This window comes from Delphinus delphis, chromosome 14 (genome assembly GCF_949987515.2).
Source record: "Delphinus delphis chromosome 14, mDelDel1.2, whole genome shotgun sequence".
Lineage (NCBI taxonomy): Eukaryota > Metazoa > Chordata > Mammalia > Artiodactyla > Delphinidae > Delphinus > Delphinus delphis.
The window spans coordinates 7792403-7814455 of record NC_082696.1 but is presented as its reverse complement, the minus strand read 5'-3'; the positions used below and the strand labels follow the sequence as shown (position 1 = coordinate 7814455).

At 56.8% G+C, this 22053-nt stretch overlaps 1 protein-coding gene across 1 annotated transcript in view; it reads left to right on the top strand.

Moving 5' to 3' along the window:
- IGF2R (insulin like growth factor 2 receptor) overlaps window positions 1-17637 on the top strand; it is a 110021-nt gene extending 92384 nt beyond the window's left edge. Inside the window, exons 37-48 of the mRNA XM_060029687.1 lie at window positions 1453-1614; window positions 2730-2937; window positions 3267-3413; window positions 4679-4913; window positions 5618-5754; window positions 7962-8076; window positions 8803-8949; window positions 9505-9692; window positions 13256-13442; window positions 13921-14073; window positions 15045-15114; window positions 15830-17637. Coding sequence (XP_059885670.1) covers window positions 1453-1614; window positions 2730-2937; window positions 3267-3413; window positions 4679-4913; window positions 5618-5754; window positions 7962-8076; window positions 8803-8949; window positions 9505-9692; window positions 13256-13442; window positions 13921-14073; window positions 15045-15114; window positions 15830-16228 — 2148 coding nt within the window. The 3' untranslated portion in view covers window positions 16229-17637. The remainder of the gene's footprint in view (window positions 1-1452; window positions 1615-2729; window positions 2938-3266; window positions 3414-4678; window positions 4914-5617; window positions 5755-7961; window positions 8077-8802; window positions 8950-9504; window positions 9693-13255; window positions 13443-13920; window positions 14074-15044; window positions 15115-15829) is intronic.
- Window positions 17638-22053: the final 4416 nt, after the last annotated feature.

Here is a 22053-nt window from a genome sequence, read left to right as displayed (position 1 = left end):
CTGCTCCAGTGGAGAACTCTTTGCTCCAGGCAGCCTAGCTTTCGGCCCCTTACCTGTGCTTCTGAAATCTCTAAAACTCCAAAAACTTACAATCCTTTGATGTGAGTGGACTGGGGCTACTTATGGTCTGTATTTGTCTCAGCTAACGTGAATATGTGGAAGTGTTAATGTACTTGATTACAGGACTGTGTGTGTGTGTGTGTGTGTGTGTGTGTGTGTGTGTGTGTGTGTAAGAAACGCATATCCTGAACTGCCTGGTGATGAATTCTAAGGCTCTTGTGGCTGAAGGAGTGCAAGTAAAGATCGTGGTTCTGTAACACAGAATCTCAGTAAGATGACATTCTGATTCCCCGGCCTGTAGCAGGTTTGTGAGGGAGGGGGGCTGTGGCTGCCACAGATGGGTGACTGGACAGTGGCAGGAAGTGGCCCGGCAGCAGCCTGCTGAGGAGGGACAGACAGTACCGCCATTGAGAGAAGGGGGAGAAACAAACCGTTGCTTTCTGGGGCCTCTGCATATAGAGCCCCACAGCTCCCAGACAGACCTTTCCCTGTTCAGAGACTGTTGGGTGTGAGGATAATCCTGAGTGATCAAGGCGAGGGAAGCCGTGACCGTCGGCTCCCTTGTCTCTGCAAGTGGGGGCGTCTGGACACACGTCCGCAGGTAACCCTGGACTTGCGCTGGTCTCGGAGCAGCGGTGCGCTAAGAGCGATCAGTAATTTGGGGTTTTAGAAACGGTATCTCACGCTGCATGTGCAGTCAAGTTTGGAAAGACTTTCAAGGAGATTTTATTTCCTTGTCTCTTATCTTTAGTGGAGGTATTTTATTCACTTACATTTATAGAAAAACAGATTTTCAGCTACAGCTAAAAATGAAATTCCTCGTCTGTTTTTGTGGCTGTTGCTGAATGAGGGAGGGAGAAAGCACCTTGATTTATATTTATTTATGATACTTGGCCTGTGGAATGTCTTGCTAGGTCACTTCTCTACCTTACTGTAAACACCCTCAGCTTCCAGAGACGGTGGAGCAGAGATGCATACAGAATCGCCTGCCTCCGTCCTTTGCAGCGGGAGGGTCTTGGTTTCACACACTTCTCTGTCACGACGTTTAAAGATCCCTCCCTTTCTGCCTTTGAGCTGGCAGCGTGGAGCATTGAGAAGCTGTCCCTCTCTGGGTGCAGGGCCACAGCCTAGGGGCAGCGAGGAGCTGGGGCGTGGGCAGGGCTGCCTCGCAGTACTGGAGGGCAGTGCTGCTTCCTTGCCGCTGGCAAGGGCGATGGCTCCCTCCTCTTGGAGAGAGGCCACCGTGGGTCACCCCGAGGCCCTGGCGGTCTGGAGGCAGCGCAGGAGCCCGCAGCCCCCGGGCAGGTGTCTCTGGCACTTGGCGGGGGAACAGGGAGGACGCTGTGCTTATTAACCCGCGTGGGTTCAAGCCCGAGCCCTTCCTTAAAACAGGGGACTCCGAAGCTGCTGAGGACCAGCGACTGCGACTTCGTGTTCGAGTGGGAGACCCCGCTGGTGTGTCCTGACGAGGTGAAGGCAGAGGGCTGCTCCCTGACGGACGAGCAGCTGCACTACAGCTTCAACCTGTCCACCCTCTCCAAGAGCACCTTCAAGGTAGCGCTGCTCCCCCGGCGCCGCTATCTCGGGGCCGCCGCCTGGGTTCTGACGCTCGCTTGCATTTCGCAGCGTGGCACGTGTGATCATTGGAGGACATGTGGCCACGAGGCAGTGCGTGGCCGGGGGTGGCCTTACTCTGTCCCGGGTGGGGCTCGGACGGTGTGCAAACCAGTCGCGGCTCACACCTGAGACGAGCGTCGCGGTCAGAGCGATTCTTTGTTTTGGAGGGTTCCGCGGCCTGGTGAGGGGGCAGGGGGGCTCTTCATGTCACAGATGGAGAGCAGGTGGCCGCTTGTGTGTGACCGCGTGTGGACACGTGTGTGACCATGTGCCTGTAAGGGGCGAGGCCGGCAGAGGCCACGTGGACCCCCTCTGTCTCCAGCGTGACCACAGAGGTGCCGGGGGGAGGGAGCCATGGGCCCCCCGACTCGAACGCGTTTGGGTGTGTAGGGGGCTGGTCCGGTCCCGGCCTGAGCGCTGTGGACTGTTCGTTCCGTGTCTGGGGCCGTGGCCTACGTCCCTGTGATGTAGGCATTGCTAAGTCATATGGCCGTGGACCGAGCCCGCGAGATCCCCTGCCTCCCAGGGGACGGCAGCTGGTGAGCGGTGAGCTCCGAGTTGCGTGCCTACGTGCCAGCGGCCTGGCTGCTGTAACAGAGACCGTGCCTGGGTGCAGGCCCTCCTGACAGGCGCGCAGCAGGTGCAGCCTGCAGAGGCTGGGCGGCAAGGGAGGCACCTTCGGTCAGGCTGCGGCCACTCTGCGCTCAGCTCTGAGTCCTCGGCGCTCCCAGGTTACAGGCGGGACACGCGGGCTTCGGTAAGGGGGGGCGAACTGGCTGGGGTCTCGCAGCTGCCGCCCCCCACGGTCCCGCGGGAGCACGGCCAGCAGGGCTGCCACCGGAGGGCAGGGCCTCGGTGTGGAAGGCGCCCAGAGAGTGGACAGGGCGTCGCCCTCTGGAGGGGGTCAGGGCCCCAGAGGAAGAGGTGAGCGCCAAGGCGCCCGGGCACAGCCTGCGGACCCAGCCGCCACTTGCCGGCACACGCCCGCCTCCCGCAGCGCTGGCCCCCTGCACCTGGAGACCCCTCACAGCCGCGGGGTGATATCTCTCCAGGTGACCCGAGACTCGCGCACCTACAGCGTCGGGGTGTGCACCGCGGCTGCGGGCCTGGACCAAGGAGGCTGCAAGGACGGAAGCGTCTGTCTGCTCTCCGGGAGCAAGGGGGTGTCTTTCGGGAGGCTGGCGTCGATGAGACTGGATTACAGGCACCAGGACGAAGCCGTCATTTTAAGTTACGCCAACGGAGATAATTGTCCTCCAGGTAAATCTTTGCAGGGGGGTGCATTTTACGTTCCCAGGAAACATGAAAGTAGACCTGGCAGGAGGAGAGAACTGAGGAATGATGCTGTAGGTGCTGCGAGCACTGGGAACTTGGCTCAGACCATGGGACGACCCATCCTAACAGCCCTAGGTGTGAGCTCTCAGGCCCTCGAACTGCTTGTCACGTTGTGGCCGGGAGGCCTGGCGTCCCCACGTTGGCTGAGGGTGACCGTTTCTACGGGGAATCCTTGTTTGAGGTGACGGCGCCTGGTAAGGCACAGCCAACGTGGTGCTGATAATCAGGGTTACGCAGGCTTCTTCTCTTTCCAGAAACTGAAGAAGGCGACCCGTGTGTGTTCCCCTTTGTGTTCAATGGGAAGAGCTACGAGGAGTGTGTTCTGGAGGGCAGGGCCAGGCTCTGGTGTGCGACCACCGCAAACTACGACAGAGACCACGAGTGGGGCTTCTGCAGACACTGTAAGTGGGAGAGCGCCGGGTCCCAGCCAGGCCAGTGAGGTAGCCTTGTACCCGTTGGAGGCCTGCTTTGTGCTCAGATCCTTCTGGACGTCCAAGTAAACGGCAGTGATTCTGTTGCATATAATCTTCTAGCCGGGGCTCTTTTCCATAAAGAAAAGTCGTCTTTAATTGTTCCGTGGGGCGTATTGCGTAACCGTGAACGTGCACCGCGGCGGGGCCAGGTGAGGGGCAGGTTCGAGGTGGTCAGCTTGCCCACTCCCCGGCTCGAGGGACTTGTGTCCACACACCAGTTTTCAGCACCAGTGATTCAAGTTCACTCTCAGCAGAATTGCTACTGTCCCGGGTCTGCAGGGTGGCGGTGGGGTGATCAGGCCTGCAGGGGCTCGTAGGTTGACCGTCTGCTCTGTGGGGGGCTGGGCTGGGCTGGGCTGGGGCGGGGGTCACGGCCAGCCAGGTCCAGCAAACTTGCTGCTGCCGCGTGGAGAACCGGCACACGAGGGAGTCCTAGTAACACGCGTGGCGCAGACTGATGCGAGTTCCCAAGGATGGCGATGGGATAAATGCACGAGAAGTTGTTTAGTGTTTGTAAGTCATCAGGGAGCAAAATGATACAAATTAAGGAGTCAGGAACGGTAAGTTTACAAGGGACAACTGTAGCTCTCTGTGGAGGCTTATTAGGTCAGGACCTTTCTCCTGGTCTGTCGGATGACGCGTTTTTAGGTAATGAATTACAGGTACCTCATTGTTACTGTTTCCTTTTTTTTTTTTTTTTTTTGCGGTACGCGGGCCTCTCACTGTTGTGGCCTCTCCCATTGCGGAGCACAGGCTCCGGACGCGCAGGCTCAGCGGCCATGGCTCACGGGCCCAGCCGCTCCGCGGCATGTGGGATCTTCCCGGACTGGGGCACGAACCCGTGTCCCCTGCATTGGCAGGTGGACTCCCAACCGCTGCGCCACCAGGGAAGCCCCTGTTTTCATTTTTTATTGTCATTCATACGTTAATCGAACACTGAATACCTGTCTGCAAGGCACCGCGCTATCGCTGTGAGCTTGATGAGTGCAAAAGGAGATACTGTGCCCCGAGGGAACTTAGTCTATCTAGGGTTGAGATACATGAATGGAACACAACGAGACCTGGCCGGGGCTGCGTGGGGAGCGGCCAGGGATGCACAGGGTTCCTAAGGGCCAGCGCAGCGGAGGCGGGGAGGAGCCTAAGGACGAGCAAGGGACAGGCCGGGTCTGACTGGTCCCCGTGTGCTGCCCCAGCCAACAGCCACCGGACGTCCGCGATTATCTTCAAGTGCGACGAGGATGCCGATGTGGGACGGCCACAGGTCTTCAGTGAAATCCGTGGGTGCGAGGTGACGTTCGAGTGGAAAACCAAAGTCATCTGCCCCCCGAAGAAGATGGAGTGCAAGTTCATCCAGAAACACAGGACCTACGACCTGCGGCTGCTGTCCTCCCTCACCGGCTCCTGGTTCTTCGTCCATGACGGGACCTCGTGAGTGCCCCCCCCCCACCTTGGCCGCGTGCCGACGGGCTGGGTGCTTGGTGCTCGAGCGCAGACTCTGAAGGCGGGATGGCCTCGTTCCTCTGACGCTCAGGGCGGCCTGGTGCGCGGCGGGTGGTTTGGAAGCAGAGGCGACAGAAACCTTCAGAACCCAGAGAAGCTGCTGGTCAGCTGTGGGCCTGGTGGAATTAGTCTCGGTTTGGTTCATGTTTGTGAGGGGCAGCCGTCCGTGGCTGTGTGTGTCGGGGCGCGTGAACCGTCCCAGCTCTGATACCCCAAGTCCCTAGGCCATGCTGGCCCGCGGTGGGTTAGCTGCACTGACTGCTCCCTGCATAGAGCCTTCCCGCAGGCGCTCCGGGATCCTTCCGTCCACACGGCAGGGGGGAGCGTGGAACTGGAGGGCCTAAGCCGTAAGCGAGGGCACGACTTGCCGGGGTTTGAGCCGCTGCCTGTCCTGACTCTAAACCACCCGGGTCTCGGGTCACCCCGCGTGCCTGGTTGGCACACTCGCTTCTTTAGCATGCAGCCGCTCTTTGGCCTTTCTTTACCCAGAGACTTGTTTCAGTGCTGCGTCCAGAGGTGCTGTGAAATCCTTGGCTATCAGAGCGATTACCTTTTCTGAAAGGAATGGAAGGAGCTGCCCCTGAGTGCGCAGGACAGACACTGACCTTGCCTCTCTCTGTGTCATTTTACAGGTACTACATCAACTTGTGTCAGAAAATATACAAAGGGCCCCTGGACTGCTCTGAAAGAGCCAGCGTTTGCAGAAAGAGCTCCTCTGGCGACGTCCAGGTCTTGGGGCTCGTTCACACGCAGAAGCTGGACGTCATAGGTAAGGCCTGGACCCTTGTCGCATGGTCACAGGTGTTGTGTCAGATTCGGGAATGTGGAGGTGTCTTCCTGTGACCAGAGGGTCAGCACTGGCTTTGGTTGAAGCCTCCAGGTGTCATTTTCAGTAACTGTTTCTCAGGCACTTGGCACCTCCCGGAGCATCAGAATAGGTACTGCTCTGTATCCTCCGGGACGGCAGGTACCTAGTCTGTGTGTCTAGAGCGCTGGGCGATCTTGGGAAGGTATTTGTCCTCAGGAGGAGGGCAGAACGTTCAGGGTTCCTCTGAGTCCCTGCTCCAGCCTCCGTGTATATATGCAAGTGTTTGTCCGGGGAAGCCGAACGATGACGTGAGAGAAGCTGGTAAAGACGATTCAGGGTACATTTTCGTAATGTTTTAATTCGGAAACACAAAATGAAGCTTGTCTTAGTAGTTTTAATAGAAGGTTCCTCTTGCAGTTGGTTGTTGAAAGATTCTTTCATCACGTAAAAGGAAAAGGCAGGGTTTTCTTAGTTTAGGAGCAGTCAGGTGCGTTGGGAGGACGAGGAAGAAACAACGCTCACTGTGCCTGTCTGGCTGGAGGGGGTCCCCGAGCTGTCCTGATTAGAACACGGGGAGCCTATGTCCACTCCAGCTGTTGACAGGGAGAAAAGGAATTCTGGGGAACCACTGTCACCCTTGAGAAGAACCCCGACTCTGCAGGTTGGAAGTGGGGCGAGTCACCCCCCACCCCCCGGCAGGAGTGGCCAGACCTCCTGGCCCACGGCTCGCCCTCCGTTGGAGATCTTGGCCATAGCCGCCACGAAGGGCATGGGGCTGCAGGTGGGTCTGTCCCTGCTGTCTCGTCCTCACATGTAGATATTTGACCCATCTCTCCCTCGGTTTCCCACAGCCAGGTGAGAAAAACTAGAACGTTGAAGCCTCGGGAAAAGATGAGCTAGTAAAACCTGTTCCCTGACGCGCCAGGCGGGGTCTTACCCTTAGGCCCCAAGAGGACGACCATCTAAGGCCAGTCGCCGTGACCCCCATGAGCATTTGGGGGGTGTGACCTTGTGGGGCGAAGAGTTGGACTCTTGTCCCAGGAATTAACATTCCTGGCAACCAGGCTTTATACGTGTGTGTACGTGTGTGATTTACGCGTGTGTACACGTGTAGGCCTCAGTGGCCCGGGTAGGTGTTAGACTCCATTTCACAGGTTGGGTAACTGGATGTGTGGAAGGTTGAATATGTTGTTCATCTAGTATGGGGCTAGGAGTACTTCATCAAGACCTAAACCTGTTGGTTCCACGTTCCAGAAGTTTAAGAATTTCTCTTCAAAGCTGTGAAACCCTTTCTTAACAAAATTTTCACCAAAGCCCAATATTTAAAACAAACTCACCCAGAGCAGCCTTGAGCCTGGGTGGGTCCGGGAGCGTGGGCCTCACCTCCTGTCGAGGGGTCCCCGTGCCTTGGCCACGCCCCGGAGAACACCTGGGCAGCAGGTGCCGTCCCCTCCGCATCCCCTGCCTCGAAGGACATGGGTCAGGTGTGTGAGGGTCAGGCCGGAGGACTGCCCCGTGCTGGCCCGGAGAGCCACCATCTGTGCGCTGAGCTGGGCTGGCCTCGGGCACCCCCAGGACAGCTCTTGGCTGCTGGTCGGAGTCGCTGGCCCCCGGGAGACGTGCCCCTGGAAGCGCGGCCTTGCTTTTCGCGGCCCCTGCAGGCTGGGCTTCCCCTGCTTCTTTGACCACGTCATCTTCAGAAGCAGAAAGAGCTCCACGTGGAGCCAGGGGGCCTGAGGAAACCAGAGCTGTTGTGTGTGGAGTGTCACGCTGGAGGGTGGACGTCTGGCGCCTGCCCTGTCCTGCCCGGGAGGCTCGGGGTGGGGAAGCGCCTAAAACGGCACAGAAGTTGCGCACGGCGGGGGCCCCGCGTGCACGGTGCACCGGGCGCTCCCCGCTCGGCCCCGGACCGCACGCTGCAGGGGTCTCCCGGCCGCACAGGTGAGGAGACGGCGAGCGGGGGTCGGCTGGGGTCTGAGCCCCGGTCTCCTCTTGCTGTGCGGGCAGCGACGCGGGTCGGGCGTGGTCGCCAGGCCTGGCGGTGCTGATGACCCGCGTAATGAGTCTCCAGAGGCACCGACATTTGTTCGTGGTACAGGACTCGCTTCTGACACTGGGGCTCCGGCGATGCCCTGGAAATAGCGTCAGTTCTGTCGTTTGTGTTTCAGATGACAGAGTCATCGTGACTTACTCAAAAGGCCATCAGTGTGGTGACAATAAGACGGCATCCGCCGTCATCGAGCTGACCTGTGCGAAGACAGTGGGCCGGCCTTCGTTCACAAGGTGAGGGGAGGGGGTCCCCCAGGGAAGCTGTGCGCAGGGTGTGCCGGGATCCCGTCGGAATTTCTCCCCGTGGTTTCCCCTTGGGGGCGGCGAGGGACACCGGCCGCTGAGACCCGCGGCCTGGTGGAGCCGGGGCTGCCCCGCACAGGGAGGGTTCCCTGGATGGGGGCTGCGACAGGCAAAGCAGGATTTCACCGGCTTCCGGCTTTGAATGTCACAGTGTAACCAAAAGGGCATTGATGGGTGCCACCCAAGGCCAGCTGTTCAAGCAGCCTGTCTGGGACCCGCGGCCGGCACGGCGGCACCTGGGATGCTTGCTCTTGGACTATCCTGGAAATGTCTGGGCAGCTCCGTGTCTGGGGCTGGGGGCGGCACCGTTTGGCCAGCAGAGGGAGCGTGTGAGCTGCTGTGTTTGTGAACCGACCGATTCCTTCCAGAAACTGGGCTTGGGAAAGGGGAGACCCAGGCGTTGTCAAAGGATTCAGTCAGTTGGAGAGCGTGAGGTGCTCGTAAAGCAAATATTCAAAAATCCAGGAGCAAATCTTCCCAGCTTTCAGACGTTGCACAGTTTCTAAATTTTAAGAATACACGTAAGCGCTTGCCTGCTTTTCCACGTGGCAGGTACGCTGGGTGGGCATCTTCCTGATCGTGCGTCGCCCTCCTAGCTCGGCGGCGTCCTCTGGTTTGGGAGGGTGGCCGTGACCGTGGTCTGTGTGCCGCCTGCAGGTTCGACGTGGACAGCTGCGCCTACCACTTCAGCTGGGACTCGCGCGCAGCCTGCGCCGTGAAGCCGCAGGAGGTGCAGATGGTGAACGGGACCATCACCAACCCGGCCAACGGCAGGAGCTTCAGCCTCGGGGACATTTATTTCAAGTCAGTGGAGCACTTTCCTTCCGGGCGCTGCCATGTATTCAGATCTCTCCCCGGCCGAGGGCCGCGACATAAAGAGGCCCAAGTGTTTGTGTGTTTTAGTTACTGTTTCCAGGTAGTCGTCATATTTCGCTCAAGCAGAGGGCAAGCACTGCCCAGCTACTGAGTGGTGCTGAGTTCTCTTGAGCGTAAAAATAAAGTCGCCCCTCCTCCCTCGCCCAGGGGTTGGAGCTGGAACCTTCTGAAACAATTTTTGATGAGGAACTTCTGGGCTTACTAGTTTGTGGATTAAAAAGTCAGTTGCTCAGCGGTGTCCCTGGGTGGGTCTGGGGGTCCGGGGCTGTGCCTGGGCAGGGGGAAGCGGGCATGGTGCGGGGCACAGCACCTGAACAGCACAGTGAAGCTCAGAGCACGGAGGGGTGGGCAGTAGGACGGAGAGACGGCAGGTGCCCTCGGCAGTATCCTGCAGCCCTGCCCCATACCTGGACTTTGGGTCCAGGTGACAAAGGGCTCTCTTGAAGGACCGTTGGAGTCCCCCGACCTTTACTGTCTCTTTAGGCGATTCAGCGCCTCTGGGGACATGAGAACGAATGGGGACAAGTACCTGTACGAGATCCAACTGTCCTCCATCACGAGCTCCACGAACCCCGCGTGCTCCGGGGCCAGCGTCTGTCAGGTGAAGCCCAACGACCAGCACTTCAGTAGGAAAGTTGGGACTTCTGACAAAACCAAATACTACGTTCAAGGTAACTCTCCATCCATGTGCCACGTTTAACTTCCTTGGAGGATCTGTAACACATTTTCATGAACAAACGCCCTGCGGTTGAAACGTCAGATCAGTTTTAGCACAAAAGCCCCGGGTCCGATCCTGTGTCTTGACACGCGCTGTCATAGCGGACTGAGCAGCATGTGTCAGACCCGAGCGGTTCACTGTAGGGAAGATTCACCTCCTAAGCAAACAAGCAAAACCTGGTCTAAAGCAGAGGTGGTGAGGTGGGCGTGCGTGGCCACGTCCGGAATTCCCTTTGGCTTAGTTTTTGTCACAATACATCTTTATTTTGAAACTTCAGATGTTACTGTAGAAGGGTGAGAGGTTTCGTGTTTGTCAGAAGGATGAGAAGAAAAGAGAGGCCTGACCCAGGTGTTTGGGTGGGTGTGGAGGGGAGGGCGCGCCGCTGCGCTGAGGGAGCTTTTCCTTTTGTTCCCTTCCAGCTTTATTGAAATACAATTGACATACAGCACTGTATAAGTTTAGGGGGCGCAGCATCATGATTTGACTTACATACATCATGAAATGATGACCGCAAGTTTAATGAACATCTGTCATCTCATGTGGACACAAAATTAAAGAGAAAAACAAATTTTTTTTTTCTTGTGATGAGAACTCTTAGGATTCACACCCCTAGTGACTTTCAAATATAACACACAGCAGGGCTAATTATGTTCAGCATGTAGCGTATGATATCCCTGTTACTAATTTATAATTAGAAGTTTGTACCTTTTGACCACCTTCATCCAGTTTCCTCTCCCCACAGCCTCTTCCCCCGGTAACCACAAATCTAATCTCTTTTTCTGTGAGTTTGTTTGTTTTTGAAGTACAGTTGGCCTACAACGCTATTTCAAAATGGTCACCACGCTAAGTCTAGTTACCATGTGTCACCACACGAAGATATTACGTAATTATTGACCATATTCCCCACACTCTACACTTCATACCCATGATTCATTTATTTTGCGCCTGGAAGTTTGTACCTCTTAATTGCCCTCACTTGCTTCTTTCCTAATTCCTTCTTGACCTTGAAAGAATATTTCCAGGAGGCAGCTCATGTGCTTTTGTTTTAAACAGCTAGTCTTTCACTATATACCATTTCATGATTTGGTTTTTTTTAAATTAATTAATTAATTTATTTATGGCTATGTTGGGTCTTCGTTTCTGTGCATGGGCTTTCTCTAGTTGTGGCGAACGGGGGCCACTCTTCATCGCGGTGTGCGGGCCTCTCACTATCGCAGCCTCTCTTGTTGCAGAGCGCAGGCTCCAGATGCACAGGCTCAGTAGTTGTGGCTCACGGGCCCAGTTGCTCCGTGGCATGTGGGATCCTCCCAGACCAGGGCTCGAACCCATGTCCCTTGCATTGGCAGGCGGACTCTCAACCACTGCGCCACCAGGGAAGCCCCATGATGTGATTTTTGAACGAGGTGAATGAACTCGCTTTTTGAACAATTAAATGCGTTTACAAAGCCAGCTGACTTCGACCTCAAAGGGCTGCTGAGAGAGAGATTCCCGGCGAGGAGGGGGGAGCAGCTGCTCCCTGAGTAGGTGTAGCCTAGAAGAGGGAGTTTCCGTGCTCAGGTACCGAGCTGGTCGCTGCACTTGACAGCGCCCACCAGGGGCCGGGCAGAGACCTGCCAGGTCAGTCTGGCTCGCTTCCGTGATTCCCTGTCATAGGGTCAGCCCGCTGGTCCCCTGTTCTCGTCCGGTGATTCTGGGTCAGATGCTGGAGTCGTGCAGTGGCGTTGGGCCCTCTCTTGAGGTGCTGTCCTCAGGGCCTGGCCCTGTAGTAAGTGCTTGGTAAATGTTTGTTGACTGACTGAAGGGCTGCTTTAAACGCCTCCAAGGCCACTGCTCTGCAGAGAAGGAAAGTCCAAGCTGTTTTGAACACAGCCTGGAAGATTTTGACAGACTCCCGTTTTCTTAGCAGCTGGTCCTGCAAATGCACCCAGACCCAGCCATCAGGTTACTCACGAGCCCCTGCAGGTCCCACGCTGCCACTGCACGGGCCTTCCCGCTGGACTGCCTCCGCCTGCCCTATCCTTCTCCTGCTGCCTGTCCCAGCGACGTGCTCCCTTCTCACACCCAGGGGCGCAGCTGCGGGTGTGCCTGCAGCAGTGGTCAGGCTCCACGCCACAGCCCAGGTCAGGGGCCCAGCCACTAGAGTGAGAACCTTCGCGTCCGCAAGGCCTGCGTCTAGTCTAGTTGGCCCCCTGCGGCCCCCCAGCTTCAGGGTGCGCGTGCGTCTGTGTGTACACACACACTTGCGTGCGCACGTTTACTTACTCTTGGTTAACGAAATCATTTCCGACGTTTTCACTGCCTTCATTCCCCAGCGCTAGGAAGTAGGTTTAGTTTTAAGCCTTCGTCCACATTTCAGGAAGAATGCAGTTTAACGCCCTTCACGAGTCTGCATGCATCCGAGTGGGCAAGAGTGGGAAGCCGCAAAGCCCGTCTCTGGCTGAGATTCAGAGCTGCCACCTCGGCCCCTCACTGGCTCACCAGTTTGTGCCCTCGTTCCAGCCTGGGGGACAGCCCACTCGGGTCATGGCTCAGACAGTTAAGCGTAAGGACACGCGGGGCGTTCCCGAGCCCAGCCCGCGGGGCCGGGTCTCGGCCGCCCTCCGAGCGTGTTGCTGCACACGCACTCCCTGGTGCCCCAGTGGTGGCCGGTCGTGAGGATTTTGAGTCTCCAACCACAAAGCTGTCCACACAAGGCAGAGTCCACACAAGCTCCTCTCACTTCTGACGCCAGCTGCAAGTTCAGGGGGCTCCATCCCCGCCTCAGATTGGATAATTCACTAGACGGATGCTCAGAACCAAGAGCTGTTTTAGTCGTGCGTACAGTTTATTACAATGAAAGGACGTAGAGTCAAGTCAGCCAGTGGGAGGAGTGTGTAGGGTGCGGTCTGGGAGGGAGCCAGAGGCTTCTGGTGTCTTCTCCCTGTGGAATCAGGACGTGTTATGTTCTCAGCATAAACGTGGCAACGCACACACAAGAGCTCAGGAGCTGACCAGGGAAGCCCACCCATCCCTCAGTGTCCAGAGGTTTTATTGGGGCTTCATTACGTAGGCTTGACTGATTGATCACTCGGTTGGTAGGTTGGATGGCTGGTTGGTTGGGTGGTTGACTGGCTGGTTGGTTGGCTGGTTAACTGATTTGTTGGTTGACTGGTGGGTTGGTTGGCTGACTGGCTGGCTGGTTGGTTGGTTGGTTGGTTGGTCAACCTCGGTCTCCAGGTGCACTGATACCGTGTAGGCAGCCCCCCCTCCAGGTCATATTGTTAGTGGAGGACAAAGGCCAGACCTCTTTCTGGGCAAGGTTCAAGTCTTTCCCACATTCTGACCTAGGGCAGGGGCCCCATAATGTGTGTTGAGCAGTCTGTGAGAGCTCATCTGGGACATTTGATGAAGGACCCTTACATTTGATTTTAAGTCTCTGCAAACTTTTTACAGGCTATGAAAAGGTAAACTTGGCCCACTACTGAGACACCAATGGTAACGGTGCTGTGCTTGTGTGTGCGCCTGCCTTGTTGACAGATGGCGATCTGGATGTGGTGTTTGCCTCTTCCTCCAAGTGTGGAAAAGACAAGACGAAATCTGTCTCCTCCACCATCTTCTTCCACTGTGACCCCTTGGTGAAGGACGGGATCCCCGAGTTCAGCCACGAGACCGCCGACTGCCAGTACCTCTTCTCCTGGTACACCTCTGCCGTGTGTCCTCTGGGGTAAGTGGGGTCCTGCCCCACGGTGTTCCCTTAACTCCAGGAGCATTGAGGCTGTGTCCCAAGGTGAGTTGTTGAGAGGGAGAAGCTATTACCTGGGCTGTGATCACTGTTTCCTCCCAGAGAAGAGAGCCGTGTTCCCGGGAGACGAGGGCGGCCAGCGTGTCCCTGAGTCTTTGCTCCAGAAGCGCCTCTGTGCTCTCGGGGCCTTGCAGAGGGATCAGAGAGGCCGTGGGGAGGCGTGTTGCCCAAAGCTCGGCGTTTCTTGTTCCCTTAGTGACGAGGGTCGTGTGGCTGGGGGGTCGCCTTTCCTAGTCCTCTTGCCTTGGTCTCATCATCAGAGGGGTTTGTCCGCTGTTGACCTCCACCTCTGGCGGATCCCGTCTCACTGTGCGGGGCTGCAAAGGCAGGGCCTCCGCCTGAGCTGGGCCTCGCTAGGCACTGGCGGTGGCGGTGGCTGAGTGTTGTGGCCTCCCCGCAGGGTGGACTTCGACAGTGAGAGCGCCGGGGACGACGCGCAGGAGCGCAAGGGGCTCTCGGAGCGGAGCCAGGCCGTCGGGGCCGTCCTCAGCCTGCTGCTGGTGGCGCTCACTGGCTGCCTGCTCGCCCTGCTGCTCCATAAGAAGGAGCGACGGTAAGGAGAGGGGAGTGGGCCGGGGGACGGGCCAGTGGTTCAGAGTCGATATCTGGGCTCCTTTTTTTGAGCCCGTCAGCAGCCAGAGTGTGGAAGCGGTCCCCAAAGCTGTGTTTTGTAAACGTCTGCATCCTTGTGACGATGTGTCCTGTCTGACCAGGGCTGTGGATCCTGTCAGGTCACGTGGCAGATGCTCTGCGGGCCTTGGCCTGGCCCACCTGTTCCCAGGATGTGGCTCTCTGCACGTGTCCACAGATGGACAGAGTTAAACACCTGTCACGAGCTGACTTCCTTCTGATCAGCTGGCTTGTCTGCCCTTTAAAAGGGGAGCATTTGTTAGGGACTGGCTGTGACACCTTCTCTATGGGCTCCTCTTTGCTTGTGAAAGGTCTTGTCACTCACAGGCAGCACGACCGTCCAGCAGATTTCATGTCACACACGAATGAGGCCCAGGGCTCTGTGTGTAGTCAGCCCTGTCCAGAGCGCAGGGATGGTCCAGCTCTGGGGCTCCCTGTTGCCTCTCTCACCTGCCCGAGGAGCCAGAGGCAAGCGAGAGAGGGTCGGGGAGTGCTGACCGCAGCCATCCCGACCCTGAAAGGCTGTCAGCGGGACGCAGGATTGGGGCAGGAGGTCTGGGTGGGAGCCGGCCCTGCATTCGTCCGTCGGCCCAGTAATCTCAGCGCAGCCCTGGGGTGGCGGGAAGGTGTGGGTCATCGTATTGACGTGAAAAAGCAGAAGGACAAATGCTGGCTCACTCACTCTGGCCCTTCTTACACCATGAAAACGGGGAGCAGGATTTGGACCCGCGTCCGTCTGATTGTAAAGCGTCCTTCTTGCTGAGCTGGTTTACAGCCCTGCTGTCGTGGGTTGAGGGATCGCGTGCTCTTGGGGGTGCAGCCTCCCGGTAGCAGGCACTTGGGAGCCGGAGGGGGGCGCGGCTCCAGCCTGGAGTAACTTGGGTCTCCTTTCAGGGAGACGGTGATGAGCAAGCTCACCAGCTGCTGTCGAAGAAGCGCAAACGTGTCCTACAAATACTCAAAGGTAGTTCCCTGCTGAGGTCTGGGTGACTCAGCATGCAGGCGCGCGCTCGAACCGTTGTCACGCTGTTGGTCAGTGACTACAAGGAAACTGACATCGCGGGAAGTTTGAAATGGACAGAGGGAAAATGTCCCTCTGCTCTTAACCCGAACACACTTTTTGTTCTTTTTCCTTCAAGTTTTTGTCGTGGTTGCAGCTAATTTCTTACAGTGTTCAGTATTAGCTTACTTCTACTTTTTTGGCTATTCTACAAAAAAAGATGGTAATGAAAATTCCTGTGCCTCTGGCATTTAGATGGCTTCCTTAGGATAAGTGTCTAGAAATTTAGGCCAGAGTGCCTGAATGCACTCACGGCTCTTGACTGTACTGCCAACTGCTTTCTGAAAGGCTTCCCTCAACTACAGTCATCCACGTGTCCCGCGCGCGGCCCCTCTCCCTGCTGCCCGAGGGCACCTGGAGCAGAGGGGCTCCGTCCCCCAGCACTGCCGCCTTGTCGCTGGCCGCCTTCTTGCCTCCTGACACCATCTGCCTTGGTTGGGTCTCAGCAGGAGCTGGCAGTCGCCAGCCCTCCGCTTCTCCCTGAGGAGGAACATGGGACCGTGATGGCTGTGGTGGGCTGGGAAGAGGTCCCCGACTCCGGGTGGGTCATGGAGGGAGGGGGGCAGAGGAGGCTGACGAGGTCTCAGGCGGACCCACGGTCTCTGCTGTGTCCCGGCAGGTGAACAAGGAGGAAGAGGCGGACGAGAACGAAACTGAGTGGCTGATGGAAGAGATCCAGCTGCCGTCACCGAGGCCCGGGAAGGAGGGGCAGGAAAACGGTCACATCACTACCAAGTCCGTGAAAGCCGAAGCCCTCACCTCCCTGCACGGGGACGACCAAGACAGCGAGGATGAGGTGCTGACCATCCCGGAGGTGAAAGTGCACCTGGGCAGAGGGACCGGGGCGGAGGGCGTGCAGCCACTGAGGCCCCCGCCCAGGAAGGCACTTCGGGAGCGAGCGGACGACCGGGTGGGGCTGATGAGTGGGGAGCAGGCCAGGAGGGGGAGGCCCCGGGCCGCGCAGAAGGCCGTGAGCTCCTTCCACGACGACAGTGACGAGGACCTCCTGCACATCTAGACTGCGGGGCGCGCTCGGCGCCTCCGCCGGCACCTCCAACCAAATGAGACTTTTGACTCCGTGATGCTTCTGTCATTTTTGCCTTTAACAAAAACTGTTTCAAAAGGGAAGAGTTTTGCTGATGGGGGAGAGGGTGAGGAGGTGGTCACCGGGATGGGGCATCGCTCCAGCTGCCAGAGGGCGGCGCCGGGGCCCGTGTTCAGTCCCAAGTCCTCGCATAGAACGTGGCCGCCGGGCGCTTCCTACTGCGCCCGGGCCAGACGCGTCTGGGAACAGAGGGCTGCGTTTGCGGAAAACCCGTGCTGCTTTAGGCCCTGTAGGGTATTTGATCATTATATTTTAGCATTTAATTCTCTCCTCCTATTTATTGACTTTGACAATTACTCAGGTTTGCGAAAAAGGAAAAACACAATAACAACAACAGTTTTTTCCTGCCGGCAGGGGGTAATCTATCTGTCTGTCCCTTAGCGGGGAGGCTGCTGGGGCGCTCGGGTGGTTTCATACGAGGTTTTGAACTGCTCCACGACACGTCCTCTAAGTTAGACTCCGCCGTTCTGTCTCTTTTCCCTTTTGCTTCTGTCTCGTAAGGGCGCGTGTGTGCGTGCGCGCACACACACACGTGTGGGTCCCTAGTGCCTGGGCTCTGGAGGGTCTGCCTGCTGTTTGCCTCTGGTCAGTAACGGCTGCAGCTTTTTGCATGACGTCTTCAATCCTAGGTGCACAGAGCACAGTTATCAGTATTTCTTTCGCCAGCTGGTGAAGTCAGACAACCCACCCAAAGATTGATTTGTGCGTGCGTGCGTGTGTGTGTGTGTGTGTATATGTGTGTGAGAGAGAGAGAATGGAGTTGAGATGTCAGACTTTTTTCCGGACTTGGGGGTGTAGGTCTCACCTCTTCAGGTTCACATGATACCACCTTTACTGTGCTTATTTTTTTTTTTTTAAAAAGAAAGTGTTTATCAACCATTCGACCTATAAGAAGCCTTAATTTGCACAGTGTGTGACTCACGGAAATTGCATGAAAGCCAGTGGGCCAGATTCTCGCTCCTAGCGTTGCACCTGGATTCCTGCTCGGTGGGGGGTGGGGAGGGGGGCGGCCAAGGCCGGCCTCTCAGTCTGCAGGACGGGAGGGTGAGACCACTGTCCTTCCCGGCTGTCGGCTCCTTTCTTGAAGTGTTTAATGAATGACCTTTCTTGCATTATAGAACTGTATATAGACTCAGTGGTATTCATATCCTGGAAAGCAAACCAGCCTAAGGGCTCCTTGCTTTGTACTCCGTTTGGCTGATGGCTTATTTGATTTCAACATGAGTGTATTTTTAAAAGTTGATTTCTTTCCTCATTTTTTTTTCAATCAAATTTACTGTAATATGAAGTATTCAACAATTTGAATAAAAGATAAATTATTAACCGGGTGTTCCTGCTTTTTCCCCACGGGAGTGAAAAGCTGCCTGGTTAGTTGCCAAGCCCAGTGCCCTCTCTGTGCCTCCTGTTACACGTCCGGATGGCAGCCGACCCTTCACATGCAGCACATCAGCTTTCTCTCTGGAGTCTCCCTGCGTGTAGGTGCTCACCCGAGGCCCCCAGGGCTTCTGTCAGCTTCATCCACGCCTGATTCTTCCTCCTTCCGAGAAAGGGTATTGTTACCAAAACAGCCACCGTGTGTGCAGATCCCATACTACCAGAGGCATCCTGGTGCGCAGCCCGAGCCAACATGGCGGCAGGAGGGCTTCTCTTGCACAAATCGGGTTTCCATCTGAAATTACTGACTAGTGATGAGAGCTGCTTAGATATTAATGTGAAAGCAGACGCAACAGGGAGTTACTACAGTGTCAGACTAGACTTCTCCGCGTTAGCATCCTTCCCTCCTCATTTTCTGATTATTTCCAATTGGGGTGACTTTTTTTTTTTATGTTTAAGGATTTTACAATGTCACTCCTGAGACAGGCACTCTGGGGTCTTATCAAGGTTTACATTGTGACCCCAGAGTTGCTGGTCCTTGGACACTGCCCAGGGGGCTGTTCTCTAAGCCACTCGCCTCTCTTCCGGAGGCGGGGCACTTGCAGGTGCTCACTGGCCCTGTTGGTGAACTTGATGGTGGGGGAGTTCTCCGTCTGCACCTCGGGCCACCTGCCCTGGTGCCCAGCTTGTGCCGGCCGCAGAGGGATGGGGAAGTGGCCGTGTGCGTGAAGCTTTCGCTCAGGCTCTTTTCTTGAGCTCCTGCAAACAGACTAACAGCCCGTGCCAGCTGTGGTCACAGGTAGTTCAGGAAAACGCTCCCTGACAGCAAATAGGAATTAGAATCTTTTAAGATCCCAGTTAGTTTCCTTTTAACCAAATTCTTTAAGCCCCGCTGCTTTTTTGAGACTGTCCATTGAATGGCGGAGGAATGGGATAAGTGGAGGGTCAGGACGGTGTAGGCAAACCCTGGGCCCAGGAAATCCACGGGAGAGTGGAAACGCGGCTCCCGCCAAGAACATTCTAAACGCAGCTGAGTCCATTTCTCCACCAACCTCTGACATAGGCTGATCGTCCGACGATTCCTTTAGGGGGGCTGACTGCCACCCGGGCATTCAGAAGGAATTCTTTGGTCCCTTTGTACCAGTTCAAGAAGTGGGCGTGGAGGTCTTAGCTCCCTTCCAGGGGGTCAGGTCACGAGGGGATGGTGTGCCTCGGGAGCGGAAGGTACTGGCCAGCTTAGATTGATAAAACCCCCCTCACCAGCTTTGGAGAATCCCCGCGACTCTGACGTCACGACACGACTTCTTATTTCCCCAAATGAACGTGGCTGATGTGGGGCCGGCGTCTCTCAAGGGAAGCTGAGCGTGCTGTGCCCCCTGGAAGGACGGGCACCCGGGGTGGCCTGCTGCACAAAGCCCGGGCGGGGTGGCCTGGCCGGGTGGTCCTGCAGCTCCTCTCTGGGCTGGGGTGGGCCCGGAGATAAGCAGCCGTGTGCTCGGGGACGGAGGGGCTGGAGGCGCTGCAAAGGTAAGGCTGGAACAGTCCTGGAACTTGGAGAGTCCCATGGAAGTCGCTGTCAGTACCACCCTGGGGGAAATGCAGTGTCTCCTCTAAAGGTAGAGGGAAAGGCCAAAGGTAGGCGGCGAATTATTAGCTACTCATGTTTCTTTCCCTCTTACTCTATTTTGGTTTTTGTTTTTTGTTTTTTTGTGGTACGCGGGCCTCTCACTGTCGTGGCCTCTCCCGTTGCGGAGCACAGGCTCCGGACGCGCAGGCTCAGCGGCCATGGCTCACGGGCCCAGCCACTCCGCAGCATGTGGGATCTTCCCGGACCGGGGCACGAACCCACGTCCCCTGCACCGGCAGGCGGACTCTCAACCACTGCGCCACCAGGGAAGCCCACCTCTTATTCTATTTTGGTTTTTTTTTGTTTGTTTTTTTGTTTTGTTTGGTTGTTTGTTTTTTCTGCAGTACACGGGCCTCTCACTGTTGTGGCCTCTCCCATTGCGGAGCACAGGCTCTGGATGCGCAGGCTCAGCGGCCATGGCTCACGGGCCCAGCTGCTCTGCGGCATGTGGGATCTTCCCGGACCGGGGCACGAACCCGCGTCCCCTGCATTGGCAGGCGGACTCCCAGCCACTGCGCCACCAGGGAAGCCCTCCTCTTACTCTATTTTGTTTTGACCAGTTTGTGAATCAAATTCAGTGAAGTTCATACTGTTACTCTGATACTCGCGGAGTCAGAGGAGAGCACAGCTGAGTGGGGTCTTGTTGGCCGTCGCCCCTGGACAGGGTGACAGTGCAGGTCACTCGGCAGCCTGCTCTCAGCGCCGTCCTGGAGAAAGCGGCCCGGGGAGCAAGGCTCATTCCACCAGAGCAGGGAAGTGACGTGGGCGCTGGGTCCCATGGGGTGCGTGCGTAGAGGGTCAGGTCCCAGGCAGACCCTGTGACCCTTGGCTTCAAATTTTAAAAAAAGGTTGACAAAACACAGAGAATTTGAACATAAGGACAAAGAACTTTTTTCCCGCAACTGCGAGAGTGAGCTGCCCCTGGTGCCTTGTCATCCCAGGCCCCTCAGGATGTCACCCCCCATGAGCACAATGTACTCTCTGGACCCAGAACACCCACGTGGTCCTGCCAGTTGTCATGGCAACACCGTTTTCACTAAGAGGACCCCATTCAGAATCCTGTCCAATTCAGTTGCCCTGTCTCTCTTGAGTTTCCCTCAGTCTGGAAAGTTCCTCAGCCTTTGACTTTGGTGACCTTGACACGTGAGGTCACCCTCCTCATCCTGACGCGCTCTGACACGCCTGATGGTCACTCTCCCCTCAGGGACGCCCTCGCCCACCCTGCCGCTGGGACGAGGCCTGTCCTGCTCTGCCCACCTCACGGCTTTGGGACTCGTTCTAGAAGCACAGGGCAAGAGGCGAGGGGCTCAGGATGAATGAAACCACACCTGAACTAGAAGATCGCGTTGGCATGCAGACGGATTGTCGTGTAGTGGCATTTCCCGAAGTGCGCCCCACGGAACACTTGTTTTGTGTGATTGTGACAGATGTTCTGCAAAAATTGGAAACGACTTCTGCGCAAGGAAGTTTGGAAAATGCTGAATGCAAGGTAAATGCCTGTTCTTGCTATGAGGCTTCCCAGAGAGTCTAGAAGGAGACACTGCTGGGCGAAATTACAGTAGGAAACGTGGCCGGTGAGTCTCCGAGCAGGGGAGCGGCACGCGGCAGTCCCTGGATGCTGGCCCGTGTCCCCTTGGGGGACCTGGTGGGGCGTGGACAGCCCACTGACGGTGCTGTCACCATGGGCATGGCTTTGTCGTTCTCTGGACAGTCCCAAGGAGCAGGGTCGTGGGTTGTCTGTTCGAGAACACACCGCTGCTGATTAACGACCACAAGGCCAAGTGGGCACCCACTACCTCAGACCTGCCCTCCCCAGAGGAAGCCTCTGCTGCCTCCCCCACCCTTGCCCCCGCCATTTGTGTCCCCCCAGTACTTCTCTCTCCTTGGGGTCAAGTTCCCCAAGAAGTTGACCCTGAGCCCTGATCTTGAAGTACAGTTGACCCTTGAGCAACACGGGTTTGAACTGCACGGGTCCACTTAGACGCGAGCTTTTTTCAGTAGATACCACAGTACCACACGCTCTGTGGTTGGCCAAATCCGTGGGTGCGGAGCTGTGAGTGTGGAGGAGGGTGACTCTGGGCTTGAGCACCCCCGGATTTCAGGACACGTGGGGGTCCCTGGCACCAGCCTCCTGTGGATACCAATGGACCACTGTACTGGAACCACTGAAATGGTGCTCTGACCCCATCCTTCATCTATTTCCCCTCATTTGAATACTGGGGTATAGACGTTGTTACGGGTTGAATCTCGTCTCCCCAAAACCCACATGTTGAAGTACTAACCCCAGTACCTCTGAATGTGACATGGAGACAGGGTCTTTACTGGGGTGATCAAGTGAGGTCAGTGGGGTCAGTCCTAACCCACTAGGGCTGTGTTCTTATAAAAAGGAGAAATTTGGACACGGGGACAGACGGCACCGGGGGAAGAGGTGTGAGGAGATAGGGAGGAGCCCGCCAGCCACGGGGCAAGGACGGAGGCCTGGGACAGCCTTCGCTCGGCCCTCAGTAGCAGCCAACCCTGCTGACACCTGAATTCTGGACTTCTGGCACCCAGATCTGTGAGGCCATGTATTTCCGTTGCTTAAGCCACCCAGCCCATGGTGCTTTGCTACAGGAACTAATCCAGAGATCAGAGGCCCAGCCTCTGGCCTCCAGGAGCTCACAGCCTCCCAGAGCGGCTGGGCAGTGATGAGACTCGTGGAGGGCGACCCCATGGCTGTGCCGGGCACTGGCCCCTA